We start from the raw sequence: 16,259 nt of genomic DNA on the forward strand, positions 1-16,259 counted from the left end.
TTTTAGGCCCTCACAAACATATACAAAATAATTGTATGGGCATATTATCATTTTCCGAGTCCACCGAGTATTGAGGTTGTGTAATTTTGTGTCCTTGGCGTTCTTTCATGCCACAGAGATAAACGAAATCAAACAGTTTAGCCAACATTTGTGAGAAAATGTGACCTATGTCTGGTTTAATGAAGTGCTGTGACCTCTGTGTGTGTAAGAAACATTCAGCAATGGACTGAAATGAAAGAATGAAAGGTCCCCTTTCCAGTAATACCAAGCGCTATTGTATAGAATATTGACAATATCCCAAGCTGTCCTGGACCTTCTTTCGTGCAACTGCACTACAAAATGCTCTAGCCATCATTGTGTTTGTCTGGTAAATGGCCTCAGTTGCACAGACATGTGTAAACTGAGAGAGTGCGGAAACCAGGCAACCATAGACAGTTCAGATGAAGGGGATGACATGGAAGATGAAGAGTACTGACGACGAAATAATATAAATCTACATGAAACTATTCTTTCATTAAGCATATTCCCTTTGCAACATGTTTCTTTATTGGCTTGTAACCCCTTGTATAGGGTCTCAGTCTATTTGTTTATGAAATAGCCTGTATAAAATGTTGTATATGAACATTTATCTAAATTCTGTTAATGAGATATCATATTTGAGTGGTTTAAGTAAAGTGTTACCCAATGCCCTATCATTCCAGGGCCTACCATCTAGATTGTATTTCTTCACATACACTACAACAGTGTTTCTCAAATTTTTCGTGCCATTCCCCCCTTCAGAGGAAGGGTGTCTGTCTGCGCCCCCCTCGAGCAAAATGGTTACGAAAATACAAATAAATAGGCCGTCGTGAAGTTTATTAGAGCCTGATATACACGTACAGTATGGCCTATGTTCTCTAAATATTAGTGACTTAATGGCAAAGCAGAAAAATATTTAAAAAGAAAAACCTTCTGACTTCACGCGCCCCCCGAGGGGGGCTTCCGGCCCACTTTGAGAAACACTGCACTACAATAATTGAATACTTCAACAACTTGTGAATGTTATGTACATTCACATATGAACTACAGTATAAACAAAGTTTGTTTAAGTACTGTAAAGTGATACCGGCATTGTATTAGTCCATTCTATTGGGTCCGATTTTGAAGACATTTTTGCTGGTTGCAAAAGTGACATTTAAGGGTCTCACAGACATATACTAAATGATAGCATGGGCATATTATACATTTTCTGAATCGGTAGAGTGCCCTGAGTATTGAGGTTGTTAACTTTGGTGTCCTTGGTGTTCTTTCATGCCACAGATGTAAACGAAAGTGCACAGTTTTGGCACAATTTGTGTGAAAATGGGAGCTATTTCTGGTTTAATGACGTGCTGTGGCTTCTGTGTATGTCAGACAGATTCATTAATGGGCTGAAATGAAAGCCTGAAAGGTCCCCTTTCCAGTGATAACAAGCACGATGGTATAGGATATTGGCAATACCCCCAACATAAGCCATAACTACATATACAGCCGATATCAAAAAACAGTATTTATTATAGGGGGGTAGTAACTTCAAGAGCTGAAAAAAGTGATTTCGCTACCACCCCATGACTGCTATCAAGCTTTTCCTACTAGTGGGGGGATATACCTTGCCAAAAAACATTGCTAGCATTCCTCCCCCCAGATGGCACCGGTCGACCCCTCGGCTCATAGCCTATAGCATAACGTCAGTCATGGGATGACTTCAATAGCCTGGCTCTACACTGCAGTCAATGAACCCAATTTAGCCTAAGGCACCTGCAAAAAACGCCTGCTGAATGCCTAAGCCCTTTTTTGGGAAGGGCTCTGCCCTCTGCCTATTAAAACCTAAATATCTCTCAGCCTCCGAAGCACTTAAAAACATGAAATAAGTTGCATTTAAATCTCAAGCGCCTGAATGCAGCGTAGTATAGAGGTATGTCATTCCAGGCGCCAAAGATCAAACAACGTACACTCAGCATCAGGCTGAAATGGGTTAACATGGGTGGGGTGGGAGGACATCATTCTTGTTGCCAGAGAACAGGCCAATCAGCGAATGGGGGATGGGGTAAGGGGATGCACATTTCAAACTTCCCATCAGTACAGTCCTTTCGACAGTAATCAGCTCTCAATTCGGCCTTTCTAGATCCCCTGTATGAATGTTTATAGTTTGAGTTAATAGTAAGAGCGGACTATGGCGCTTCCATGAGAAGCCTCCCCTTTTTTGAAATGACTGTTTTGATTATCAGTAGATGCATTACTGTTTATGCAGTAGTCATGTACCGGATGTCCTTCAGAACTGATGTTGCTTTTATAAACAATGCTTCTTCTAGGGTTGTCTCAGGATGTGAGACGGTACTCTTTTCCAGTGTGGAAAAATACATTGAAAGTCAAACTGATTTAACTTTTGTGTCTGGTTACTGCAGAAAAAAAATGAACATTTATTTCCTTTCACATTTCCTCTGTAGTAAATGTATGCATTGTCTGTGTATACAGTTCGACACTGTTTAGCACTTTGATCAGTTTTGCAGTTTTTAAATGTGCTTCATGAATAATAACTTGCTTACTATGCTTACTTACAGTAATTATTTGATGTTTCTCAGAGCCATGCTGATGTGTTTGTGTATATTATTATTCACGTTTCTTCTCTAGGGATATCTCGAGAGGATACGAGACGGTTCCCATCTCCTGTGTGAACGGGCAGGATCACCAGGCCTGCCCCAGCAACTTCAAATACGTCCCAGAGAACTGCTACACCTCCCAAATGAATATTGATGAAAACATCACACACCTACAGGTGAACAGACAGCTCTGCCACGGCTGTTTAGTCACTTAATGGATGACCCCCACACAAACACACACACACACACACACACACACACACACACACACACACACACACACACACACACACACACACACACACACACACACACACACACACACACACACGTTTGGGTCACGATTAAGGCATCGACTCCCTGGGATCCCTGGCGTTAATAAATCAACCTTCCTCTGCCTTTCTCTCGATCTCTCTTTCTGTCTTTCTGCATCTCTCTGTTTTCATCTCTTAGCACTGCCAATGCAAAGACGACTGCTCTTCCAATAACTGTATTTGTGGCCAGCTCAGTGTGCGTTGCTGGTATAACAAGGTATGTTTAAATATGTAAGTCTGTAACTAGTATTATCAAAATGAGAGAAACACGCACATCCGTCTCAAAAATATTGGGTGAAGAACTAGTAAAATCACATGAAACTGAAAGTAAAGTCCGCGACACCAAGCTCCCGTTTTTTTTTTTTTTTTTTTTTTTTAATGTTGGGCCCGAAACGTCACATTAAAATAAGAGAAACGGGAGCTTGGTGTCGCGGACTTTACTTTCAGTTTTCATATATCTAAGTAGTACCGTATGCATAACTGAACCATACAGTAAGCAGTAAAATGTTCTATGACCTTGGTAGTCAGCAATTTGCTTTTTTATGTTGTGGGTGAAAAAAGGAGGGCCGCTTGCTTTCGGAGTTTTCTCGGGATGATCCACCTTTCCTGTTCGAGTGCAACCACGCCTGCTCCTGCTGGAGGTCCTGTCGGAATCGAGTGGTCCAGAATGGACTCAGGTACGAACGCTGTACAAAATAAGTGTGTGTGTGTGTGTGTGTGTGTGTGTGTGTGTGTGTGTGTGTGTGTGTGTGTGTGTGTGTGTGTGTGTGTGTGTGTGTGTGTGTGTGTGTGCGCGTGCGTGCGTGCGCGCGCGCGTGCTGTATAAATAATGTTTATTCCTTTTCAAGAGCCCTGAGGAAGGTCAGTAGACCGGAAGCTTGGCTTATTAAGTTATTCATTATTAAGTACACAGAAGATTTAAGTGTGCAGACATTTTTCTTTCCATATTACAAGAGGTCTCACATGTAAATCATATAATTGTCTTCAATTTGTACTGTATATTCAGAGCCATACCTTTTATCAATATGGTCTTACAAAGCATTCCAGTGGATTTGTTGTACTCATAAACACTTTAATAGGCTTTGTTATGCATGTCTGACATTGTGATTGACGTCAGGGTGTATTTTGATCAGGCCTGTTGTTGCTTTTGTAGGTTTTTGTGTTGATTGGTGGTTGTTTTTATGCTTCAAGGACGAGGCTCCAGGTCTTCCGAACGGAGCACATGGGCTGGGGAGTGAAGACCCTGCAGGATATTCCCGCTGGATCCTTCGTCTGCGAGTACGTAAGCCCACACATGACCACACAAACACATGAGCCTGAGAAGCCAAAGTAATAGTCTGGCCTCACACCATTGACAAAGCGGTGGAACCAAATGTTGGCCTTCAAACCGGTTAAAACTGTCTAACGCTGGGGTGGGGAACCTATGTCTTGAGGGCCGTTTGCAAGGGGCTAAAGAAGGTGGGGTCTGTTTTAAAGGTGTCTACCTTCAATACAGGCCTAAATTGCATGGGGAAATCCTGATTTGTGTTCATAGTACGGCCCTCTGAGGACATTTATGGCCCTTGTAGTTGTTAGGAATATGAAGTGGCCCCCACCCCTGGTCTAACGGCATGCAACAGGCCCGCACAGCTGTGTGTAGTTACAGTGCTAAGCCTTCCCCAACGACCTGCTACACAGATTTAACAGAAAAAAATACAGGACAGATTTTGCACACACAGACACACACACACACACACACACACACACACACACACACACACACACACACACACACACACACACACACACACACTTTCCCATGGTGCAGTGCTAGGCCAAATCCCCAGACAAAAATAGTTTCTGCCACTCGGTTGCTTAGTTTACTAGCCTGAAAATGCATGGCTCAGACGACAGATTCACTTTGAGTTTCTTCTGGAGGTTATTTATGCTGGCTGACTGTCTGGCGAGGCTGTCTGGCGAGGCCTTCCGCCCTGAATGAGTAAGTGAGTGTAACCTTGTCTCTGGCTTTGTCTTTCAGGTACGTGGGAGAAATAATCACAGACAAGGAGGCCAACACCAGAGGGAACGATTCTTTTCTCTTTAATCTGGACAACAAGGTACGTCCGTGTTTTTTTGGGGGGGCTCTTGTTACCTCCGCCAAAGAGGTTATGTTTTCGGTTGTGTTGGTTTGTTTGTCTGCCAGCAGGATGACTCAAAAAGTAATGCACAGATTTTGGTGGAATTTTTGGGAAAAAAGTTGACATTCCAGTTTCTAATTCCTCAAAAAACAAGGCAGAAAGACTTAGGGTGTAACATAGTCAAATGTTCTATCAAACAGCTTGACAGAGGTCTGCACTCTTGTGAGTGCACTTCTAGTTTTTGTTGTGTTGCCTTCATTGTGCGACAATCAGGGGAGCGACTGACTGATGTGCTTACTGGCGCGTTATTGTTTATTAACACATTTGTCCAACAGGAGGTGCTATAGTACAGACTGACAGCAAGTCCCTGGGAAGGCAGAATGTTTTCCATTAGAGGGAGGAAAGAGCTGAGGCTCTCAGAAATTTGAGAAAAATATTTTTTGAATATTAATATAACATGGCAAATCTGTTTTAAAAACACATGGGTCTTTAAACAGATTTGCCATGTTATAATAAAGGCTTTAAAAAAATATTTTTCTCAAATCCCAGAGTGCCTCTGCTCTTTCCTCCATTTTTTGGACTTAGACTTCACCCGGCACAGATTAGCACCTGAGTAACATTGTGATAATTCTGCTTTGCATGACAGGTCTTGCCTGTGTGTGTGTGCCTGAGAGTGTGTGTGCGTGTGCGTGTGCGTGTGCGCGTGCGCGTGCGTGTGCATGCGCGCGTGCGTGCGCGCGCGCATGCACACACATTGTGTGTAACTTCATAGTACATTAGAAATTGCTTCTATTTTCAAAATGTTCTATCATAGGGTTGTAGCACTGCATTTAGAACAGTCTTAATTGTTAAAGTGTCTTCATTTGTAACATAAAGTAAGAAACAAACTATTACATAGTTTTTACACCAGTCATTCCACTCTACCTAATGAGTACCAAATGAGGGTTTTGAATGAATGAATGAATTAATGAATGAATGAATATTCTTTCACTCACTTCTACTTTAGACATCTAACACCAAAACATTGTGAATAAAAGGAAAGGCAACATGGTAGGTGTGTGTGAGAGTTATACAGGTATTCTGTTTAGTGACCCATGGGTCATCTCCAACACAGCTGTCAGCTGAGGTGAAGCAAAAAAAACCCCACCAAATCACAACTTACAGTAAACATCCCGAGTTGAACTCTCCCTGATGCCTCGACTGTCCTGTACTGCATGCTTCCATCTAGGGCAGTCATGGGTAAGCGGTTAGGGTGTCAGACTTGTAACCCAAAGCTTGCCGGTTCAACTCCTGACCTGCCAGATTGGTGGGGGTGGGGCTGGGTAATTAACCAGTGCTCTCCCCCATCCTCCTCCATGACTGAGGTACCCTGAGCATGGTACCGTCCCATCGCACTGCTCCCTTGGGGCGCCATTGGGGGCTGCCCCCTTGCACGGGTGAGACATACAGTAAATACAATCTCTTTGTGTGCTGTGTACTGTGTGCTGTGAGCACTTGTGTGCTGTGGCGAGCTGTGTCACAATGACGATGGGAGTTGGAGTTTCTCAATCGGGCTTTCTATTGCAGGTGGGTGAGGTCTACTGCATCGATGCCCAGTTCTATGGCAACGTGGCGCGCTTCCTCAACCACCTGTGTGAGGCCAACCTCTTTCCCGTGCGGGTCTTCACCAAACACCAGGACCTGCGCTTCCCCCGCGTGGCCCTCTTCTCCAGCAGGCACATCAGAGTGGGAGAGGAACTTGGGTAGGTGAATTAGATGAAATGCTCTCTCTCTCTCTCACACACACACACACACACACACACACACACACACACACACACACACACACACACACACACACACACACACACTCACACTCTCACACACACTGGTCCTCTTAATGTCAGTCCTCTTGTGTGCTACAATTGTGTCAACTTGAATTTGCTCTGTTACTGAGGCACTGCAAAGGCAAGACATTTTGGGCATATTTGACATGAAGCAAAAAAACAATTATTGGGTCATTTTTTTTTTCTCTTCAAGCCAAGACTTAATGATTATTAAACATGCATAACCTTAACCCATTAAGACACGCAGTTATACATATGCTGTGACCAGACTGGCAATGACCAAGTCATAGAGCATTATTAAAGTCCCTGTGTTATGTTATATAAGAGTTACGTACAATGGTAATTAACCTTTCAATGACTATTACAGCGTGCCTCAGATAGTACGGCGTGCATTCTGGGGCTACAGCAGTCTTCCCCATTGTACATAAAAACATACAGCAAGCGCCCTCTCGATATTTCGAATTCCTATTTGCTGTGTGTTCAGTCATGTTCCTGCTGTTCCTCACTTATTCTCACTTCTTTTCTCTTGCATTCGCCTCCCACAGCTTTGATTATGGCGAGCACTTCTGGAAGGTCAAAAGCAAGTATGTGAGTTGTCAGTGCCGGCTGCCCAAATGCCGGTACTCGTCCCTGGCCCTCAGCCAGGCTCAGGCCCAAGCCCAGACCCAGGCTGGCCTACCCCGCAGAAGCCCTGCTCCAGTGGCCTCTGGCCCGCCACTGCCTCCACACGCACAGCCCACCGGCACTGCCAGTCTACCACCCATCAAGCCTTAAAGAAAGAATAGGTAGAAGAACTTTTAAAGAAGTCCTTTGTTTTAGAAAAAATAACATCGGTTGTCTAATTGAACAGAACTGAAATATCTTGCAAGTGATGATGTGTGGTACTGAACTGCTCTTGATCACTTGCTAGAAATGTTAGACCCGTAGGTAGCAAAATAAAGTGTCAGACATAGGCTGTGATTTTACTGTTTTTGTACCAAACATGTTTCACTGGTTGAGGAGAGTAGTTAGTAGCCACCACCACCAGGCTGTTAAGGCACTTCGCTGAAGAAAAATAAGCTCAAGTCTCAGTGTTCGAGGTTATCATGTAATTCGTTAATCATTGGTCCTGAAATTTGTAATACTGTAATACTGTATGTGGATTTTTACCAGTGTTATCTAGAAAATAAAGACATGTCGTTTTTTTACATTTTGTACTAGCCGACGTGTTTTATGTCCACACACACACACACACCTTGTAAATGCTAATAAATCATTACCAAATGTTTAGCTGCGCGCTAGACAGATTCCAGCATTGGTGATATATATATATATATATTAACAATACAGGCCTGAACAATTATGATCTAATCTGGCATAAGTTAATGGAGTCGTCTTCACTAGTCATTGGATAAATACTGCCCAGAATTGGATGCATTCTGAGAACTCCTCTCCCTCGTGGGGCTGTATGCTACTGGAAGGAAGGAGTCGATATTGTCGGTCTGCGTTCTTCAGACGGTGTGCGTGCGCGCCGTTTTGACCATTATCGTTTGGTTTTCCCGCATTGATATCAACGCCTAGTTCTAGTTGCAATTCTGGGAATGTAACCGCATATCGTTCTGCGTCGGCAAAAAGGCAAGCGATGCTCTCTGCTTTTTACCCCAGTACCATGGATACTGTAACGACACAGGTGGAGCCACTGACAGGGTGCATGCTGGTCATGTGATCTGGTTCTAAAGAATCAGCGGCTGCTGGAATCGGTGGAAATTTCATTGCCAGCGTGAGACCAGGCGAAATAGAAGTGCCAATCCTATTTGCCTTCACAAGACTGTTTCCTCGCCATGAGTGGATTAAGGACATTCTTTTGAAGAAATACTGTAGAAGAAAGGGCGTGAGAGGAATACGTCTTCAGGAACCACACGACAGGAGCATCAAAAAAAGCAAATGTCTTCACTCAGTAGCTTGTCCATTATTAATTTGTAGGAGCGTCTCTTTTTTGCATGCCTACTAGAAGACCGTTTGTGGTCAGTGTTCCTGTTGCATGGTTTTGCTCTTTTATATCAAGGCACTTGTTCAAACTGCAGACCGGAGACCTCTGCATTTGGATACCACGACGCGCGCATGGGAAGGATTGTGATTTCGTCGTGTAAACTTAAGTCAATTTATGAATGACTGTGATTGGGAATGATCCGAGAGACATGCTAAGCATTTGTTTTTCCCAAAGCCTTGAAAGAGGAGCCTTGGGAAAGATTGTATTGTTGTAATATAGCAATTGTTGAATGGCACACTGATGGATATTTGATACGGATGAAAACTCGTGGCTGGGACAACACCGTGCGTTGTGATGCTTCTTCTTTATGCTCTCTCTGATGTCAATTTTGATTTCTGCTGTGAGATCTGCACGTTTTTAGAATGGCTCGCTTCGAAGACGACATGCGATTCGGAGGTGGCAGTCCAGCGAGTAGTGGGAGGGGGGCAACCCGGCAGGCAGGCCCCCCAAGCGGCCCAAGGATGTACAAGCAGTCGATGGCCCAAAGAGCCAGAACAATGGCCATATATAACCCGATCCCTGTCAAACAGAACTGTCTTAGTGTCAACCGGTCCCTTTTCATCTTCAGCGAAGATAATATCATACGGAAATATGCAAAGAAAATAACCGAATGGCCATATCCTTTCAAATGAAGAGTCGCATGCAGTGATTGTTTTGCATGCCCACTTTTATCACCACAGTTTTAAAATTACTTTTTATTTTCACATTTACATTTTAAGTTAACCAAGACATCTAATTTCACCCTTGTTGCATACAGGGCTACTACGTAAATGAGCAAAGTTTACAAACGTGTGGCAGACTGTTGGCTCAACACTGGCCTATTTGCGCAGATAAATTGACATTTGTGTTACACCACCTAAATTGCTTTTATTCTTTGCCACTGGTCTCAAGTTACAGGTTTGATGTTCCCAAAGATTAGAATTGTTACATAGTCTTGTTTGAAAGAAAAAAAACACAATTTTAGCCTATACCACCTCCCTGCGTTCTTGGCGTCACCGACCAGTTTGGCTCGCAGAGCAACGCGAGCTAGACCGAGCCAAGAAAGCCTCACTATGTGTTGTGTTCTTGAACAGAAATGTGGCCAAGCCACTGTTGCCATTACTCCATGGAAGGCTGTTCTATTCAGCTAACCCGGTGCGATATTGATCTTTGTGAGCAGTTCAAGAGACCTCTGTAGGTCTTGTTAAATGAAAAAGCATTGCATTACAATTGCAAAACCATCGCTTCGCTTCAAAATCATCGTACTGCTTCTTCCGTTACATGGGATTGGTGCAGTCTTCCAGAGACTATTATATTGGGATGTAATGGTGAAAGACACTGGTTTCATCCAGAGTGGTTTATACCAACGTTCCTTATGCTGCCAATTGGGCATCACATAACCGTTCCTCTTGCGCAATAACTACAAGTTTGATAGACATTTTCCTTTGGTTTCATTGAACACGGAATTAAGGCAAATCTCAAAACGTACGCTGCATATAGTAGTGATTGTAGAAAGTTATTTTTTGCAGGTATCGAAGCTTATGGTCTTTGAAAATATTACCACACTATGCCAGAATAGGCTGTTGCCTGTTGTTATTGATGCCCCTGTCCATGGTCCTGAACTCGACATGTTTCCCCGCTGCGGTCATGTTAGAATTAGACGTATACAAAAATGAAGTTAACCACTGTTTTAGATACCAGTTGCAATGATGAATATGGCAATAAGTGCCATGAATGTGATCTCCCTCCCTCCGCATAAATGCATTTGATACTAAGACGGTGGATAAAAAAATACTACTTTCAATCTTTCCCCATTCATTTTCCAGAAACATAGGGCGCGCGTGTTTATGAAATGTTTTCATAAACAGTGACTCCAATACTACAGTAGGCACGAAACCTAACTCTCTCTCTCTCTCTCTCTCTCTCTCTCTCTCTCTCTCTCTCTCTCTCTCTCTCTCTCTCTCTCTCTCTCTCTCTCTCTCTCTCTCTCTCTCTCTCTCTCTCACACACACACACACACACACACACACACACACACACACACACACACACACACACACACACACACACACACACACACACACACACACACACACACACACACACACACACACACAGAGAGAGAGAGAGGATAATAGTCTCTGCCTTAATCTGTCATTAACCTGAGGGACGCGGTAACGGCACACCCTCCCTGCCCTCTTCCGTTAGATCCTGACTCCGTGGTCGCCAGTGCCTCCCCTGGCGCAGACACGCGCTATGGATGGTGCTTCAGAGAGGGCCATTAGAGCCACTCTGAGTAGATGAAGGTGTGTGGTGTGTCACACAGAATGGGGCCGCAGAATTAGCTAGCTCATCAGGTTTCCACAAGTCCCACTTCACCTGACACTCTCTCTCTCTCTCTCTCTCTCTCTCTCTCTCTCTCTCTCTCTCTCTCTCTCTCTCTCTCTCTCTCTCTCTCTCTCTCTCTCTCTCTCCCCCCATATTCATATCACTCTTTCATGCACACATATAACCATTCACAGATACAAAGTTTCTCTGCACTGTATACAGACCCCAGGAGCATGTGAGCAAATTGGGCAGTCATAACGAAAACATGTGTTGGCTGAAATGCTGCCACTTACATGGTAGGCCTACTTACTTCCTCTGTCTGCCGCATGATGCCTATTTCTACCCCTCTATCTTATGTGTTTTTTATGTGTACATTATTTTTCGACCATATGCAGCATGTCTTAAAAAAAGTGTTGAGGTGTAGATTATACACAGAAACACGATTGCATCAGCAGATAGAATTATTGTTTCATAGTGACAACCCTAATGTCCATGCAGTTCATACTGTTCGACTCCTTGACTGTCCCCTGTTTTACTCCATTTGAGTACATGATTCTAGCCACCATCATTGCCAACTGCATTGTCCTGGCCCTGGAGCAGCATCTGCCAGCGAGCGACAAGACGCCCATGTCAGAACGACTGGTGAGTGGCTCAGATTCTGTTCTTTTAAAAATATATATATATATTGTCGCTGTCCGTGTATCTCCACTTTTTTTTATTATTATTATTTTATACTCGTTCTTTATTCATTGTAAAATATAAATAAAATCAGTATTACTTACTTATTACAGTCTCCATGAGTACAAGAATATGTGTATGATAAATTATTTTATAACCAATTTTTATGTTGAAATTATTATTCATGAATAAAATAGTGATTTATTAATTAACAAGTAAAAAACAATGAAAGGTGGAGATACAAGGTTTCTGCCTGACAGCGACGATATATGTACTTTTGCTTTGTTTGCCTTTATTTTACATAGAACTATGAAAATCACAACAGAAAGAAGGTGGGACAGAAACACAGACTAGGGTTGGGAAATGACACAGGCCGCAGTCGAACCTGGGACCCCCAGGGGTATGCTAGGCCATTTGTGGCGATGCGCCACCTCACCCTACACTCAGCTTCTGCTCTGGCTGTGCTCACCTCTACTGTCCCAGAATGCCTTTCACTTAAACTACCATAGACCAGAACTGTAGAGAAAAAAAATGTGTTGGGCAATGCTTTGATGGTTGGTCACATGGCAACGGACCAGTCAACCAGCACAACATCTACATACTATGTAGGCCTACTGTTTTTTAACTTAACTCTTTTGACTTGGATAAATAAGACTCTTCTCTTCTGTTGTTGTCACCGTACATGCATAATGTAAACTGTGTGCATTGTTGTGTACGTTCATAGAATGAGACTGAAACATCTCACTTGCCAGTGCAATATGCATGAGCTTCATATGTCCTCTCATCAGTCTAGTGCCATATCCTGTCTATCTTGTGTGCACACCCTGCACAGCACCACATGCACTGCACTGCAAAGCAAGCGGCTGTGAGGCACATCAATGGTATTGTTCTTGTTAAGTTCTTACTTTGTCATTGCTGCTAGTTGTAAGTTGATACTTAACCCATTGGATGCCAGCCATTTTTGAATCATATAAGCCAACAGTGCCAGAAGATTTTCAGCATTTTAGGTGTGTTTTCAACACCCACAGAAAATTGAATGGATTATGTCTATGTCAACACCACATCATAAAAAAATGAATTGACACGCTTAAGCATCATAGGTGCTGAATGTTAGGATCCGAAATTACGCACTTAATGACGACGTTCTACCAGTTAGCAAGGAGTCAAATGGGCTGCAAGTAGGCTGTAGTCTTGGGCTAATTATTGTGCTATTATCATTAGCAATGGTGTGGCTGTGGCCCTGTTGAGCCTTAGTGGCAGTTAGCCTAAGGTCAGCTGCGTTAGCTAACAGGCATCAGCAATCAGGACCAGTGTTCCTCTAACTCACTACTTAGCCCTCAATCAAGGTGCCCCTCCTTTCCCTTCTCCTCTCTCCTTCTGTCTCCTCCTCTCTGATTTGCTCTTCCCTAATCCCCCATCATCTCCCCAATCTCCTCAATCTCTTTTCCATCTCCTCCTCTCATCCTCACCTTCCCCTTATCCTATTCTCTTCTCCTCTCATTCTCTTCTCCTCTCCTCCTCCTCCTCCTCTCCTTCTCCTCTTCTCCTCTCATCCTCTCTCCTCATCTTCTCTTCCTCATCTTCTCCTCATCCCATCTCTCCTCATCTGCTCCTTCTCTCCTCCTCTCCTCATCTACTTCTCCTCTTCAATCCTCCTCTTCTTCTCTCCTCCTCCTCTTCTCCTTCTGCTCTTCTCCTCTCATCCTCTCTCCTCATCTTTTCCTCCTCCTATTCTCCACTCTCCTCATCTGCTCCTCCACTTCTCCTCTCTCCTCATCTGCTCCTCCACTTCTCCTCTCTCCTCCTCTCCTCCGCTCCTCCTCATCTCCTCCTCCTCTCTCTCCTTTTTGCAGAATGTCCTACTGATGCCTGTCATTAGGGTTGGCCATTACAGGCAGTAAAGGCTGCGGGCCCTTTTCACACAAACCACCCAAAGGCACTTTTTGATGCTGGCACTACAGCTGCCCTGAGAGAGGGAGAGGGAGAGGGAGAGAGGGAGAGAGAGGGGGGGTTGGGGGGGGAGACGGACGGACGGACGGATGGATGGACGGGCGGAAAGGAAAGGAATAGATTTTCTGCACTCATTTATAGGAAGCGACAGATACAGACAGACACACCTAATTCAGCTTTGGGGATTCACACTTGCTTTCCTGCAAGTCGATCGACCCCCCTTGTGGATTGTCAAATGGCTTCCCTGACATGCACATGTCATCATCAAGAGACAAGATGATGGGCGATTACAATTTTCATGTCCTTCCGAGAGAGCATTTTTTGTTGTTGATGATGATGTACCCTACCAGGGAACCCAACATGGAGGGACGAAGGGGTCAGTTACCCCGGGCCCAGGAAGAGAGGGGGCCCATAATTGTGTTCTCATTACATTGTATATATTGGGTTGGGGGCCCATTCATATGACTTTGTCCTGAGCCCAACCGAAGCTGTTATCGGCCGTGCTGCACCCTACAGCTGTTGGCATTGCCCCCATGCGTTGTTGTGTTTTGCTGATTACAACCACGTTGCACATTACTATCCAGTCAACACTGACGGGCTGATGATTAAGTTTTAAGGCACTACAACTGGACAAACAATGTTTAGTGTAGAGTAGACATCAACACGAGTATATGTCTCATCAGGAAATGTTCAGGATGACTAAATGGACAAGATTAAAAATGGCTGCCATAGACAAAGGCTGCAAATCCCTCTATTAGGGCTGCACAATATATTGTAAATGTATCAAAATTGCGATATCAAGAGTGGCGATATGCGTATCGCGAAAATGACTTAAATATCGCTAAGAAGTAAAACATTTTTGTGCAGTCCAAACACTAGCTGAATATCAACAAATGTGCAAGAAGCCAGCCGTGACCAAAGCCACGCCCCCACACAGACTCACAAATTAGTGACAAGAAAAGCTCTCGGCTATATTTCTAAATTTTGTTTAAATATCGTTATCAAGGTATTGCATGCTGTCATCGAATATCGATTTTTTTCTGATATCTTGCAGTCCTACCTTCTATTTCCCCCTTGTCCTTCCCTACAGCCTCCCGCCTGGTTTTCACCCTCTTCTATTGAAAAAACAAGATTTCTCCCACCATCAAGCAGCACAATATCCTGACTGCAAATGAGAGAATATGTTCTGAATTATTTTTTTTGTAAGATATTGAATAAAATAAGGTAGGGGTGGTGTGTATATCCAAGATGCATCTGCAGGACAAAAGTTGAACGTGTGCACACTTGCTCCAGTTTTGCTTTTTTTTCCACAAACAACTTTATTTTCAAGATATTGAATACAAAAAGAAAGAATTCAAAATCATCAATGGCGTCGAGCATCACAGCATGAACATGGAGGACCGGGCAGGAGCCGTGACAGCGATCAGTTTGCTCTGCAAGCTTAGTTACAGGCAGTAGAATACTGTGCACTTACTTCTCTGAGAGGAAATGACATTCTGCACGACTGCATTAGAATTTATTTCAGTGTTTCTCTGGGGTTTAATACGACTTGATGAAAGACAAGGACTTCTGCTGCTGCTGCTGCTGCTGCTGCTGCTTCTGCTGCAGCTGCTACTGCCAGGCTTGGGTTTCCTAATGAGGACCTTGGCTGATTTAAAGACCACTGCGATCATTTAGGGACAGAAGAGTGAAATTGCTCTGTGGCTTGAGACCCAGTCAGTCTGGGTGTTTTAGTGCTGCCATGTGCACATTCTGTTTCTGTTGGGGAGGAGGGAGAACTACAGAGTTAATTTTCTTTTTTAAAAAGACAGTCGCATTAAATTTCAAGTTGGTTACATTTCAAGCTTGCCAAGTGTTTTCGTATCATTTCATGTGCACATTTTGTGGAGAGGGAACTGGAGACGGTTGTATTACACTGTGTAAATGTCATGTTTGCCACATGTCATAAGTGTCAACGTTCATTTTCTTTTAAGACAGTTCTATAACTCTCTTATATAGAATTGTGTTCTGATCATTTCATTGTTATTAAAGCATATATCGTCAACTATCTAATATCATTTGACTTTGGTTTCCTTTTTTTTGTTTCTCTCACAGGACGATACGGAACCATACTTCATTGGAATATTTTGTTTTGAGGCGGGAATCAAGATCATCGCTCTCGGCTTTGCATTTCACAAAGGCTCCTACCTCCGAAACGGATGGAATGTAATGGATTTTGTAGTCGTGCTAACAGGGTGAGTGCCCTCAGAGTTTCTGGTTACATTTCGAGAGAGAGAGAGAGAGAGAGAGCGAGAGAGAGAGAGAGAGAGAGAATGAGAGAGAGAGAGAATGCTTTTGTCAAGCCTAATTGACAAGGAACATGTCAAGCACCAGCGACTAGAAAGCAATACAATGGCTGACAACCCCCTCAACCCAGTAGG

The 16,259-nt window shown here is 43.6% G+C and overlaps 2 protein-coding genes across 2 annotated transcripts in view; both read left to right on the forward strand.

Annotated features, from left to right (window-relative positions):
- ehmt1a (euchromatic histone-lysine N-methyltransferase 1a) overlaps positions 1-8,062 on the forward strand; it is a 32,153-nt gene extending 24,091 nt beyond the window's left edge. Inside the window, exons 18-24 of the mRNA XM_063195160.1 lie at positions 2,650-2,794; positions 3,072-3,149; positions 3,494-3,609; positions 4,124-4,210; positions 4,950-5,028; positions 6,616-6,791; positions 7,421-8,062. Coding sequence (XP_063051230.1) covers positions 2,650-2,794; positions 3,072-3,149; positions 3,494-3,609; positions 4,124-4,210; positions 4,950-5,028; positions 6,616-6,791; positions 7,421-7,649 — 910 coding nt within the window. The 3' untranslated portion in view covers positions 7,650-8,062. The remainder of the gene's footprint in view (positions 1-2,649; positions 2,795-3,071; positions 3,150-3,493; positions 3,610-4,123; positions 4,211-4,949; positions 5,029-6,615; positions 6,792-7,420) is intronic.
- Positions 8,063-9,260: 1,198 nt separating this feature from the next.
- Positions 9,261-16,259, forward strand: part of cacna1ba (calcium channel, voltage-dependent, N type, alpha 1B subunit, a) — a 191,974-nt gene continuing 184,975 nt past the window's right edge. The window contains 3 exon segments of the mRNA XM_063193722.1: positions 9,261-9,520; positions 11,748-11,853; positions 15,934-16,073. Coding sequence (XP_063049792.1) covers positions 9,267-9,520; positions 11,748-11,853; positions 15,934-16,073 — 500 coding nt within the window. The 5' untranslated portion in view covers positions 9,261-9,266.

The sequence above is a fragment of the Engraulis encrasicolus genome, chromosome 3, assembly GCF_034702125.1.
Source record: "Engraulis encrasicolus isolate BLACKSEA-1 chromosome 3, IST_EnEncr_1.0, whole genome shotgun sequence".
NCBI lineage: Eukaryota > Metazoa > Chordata > Actinopteri > Clupeiformes > Engraulidae > Engraulis > Engraulis encrasicolus.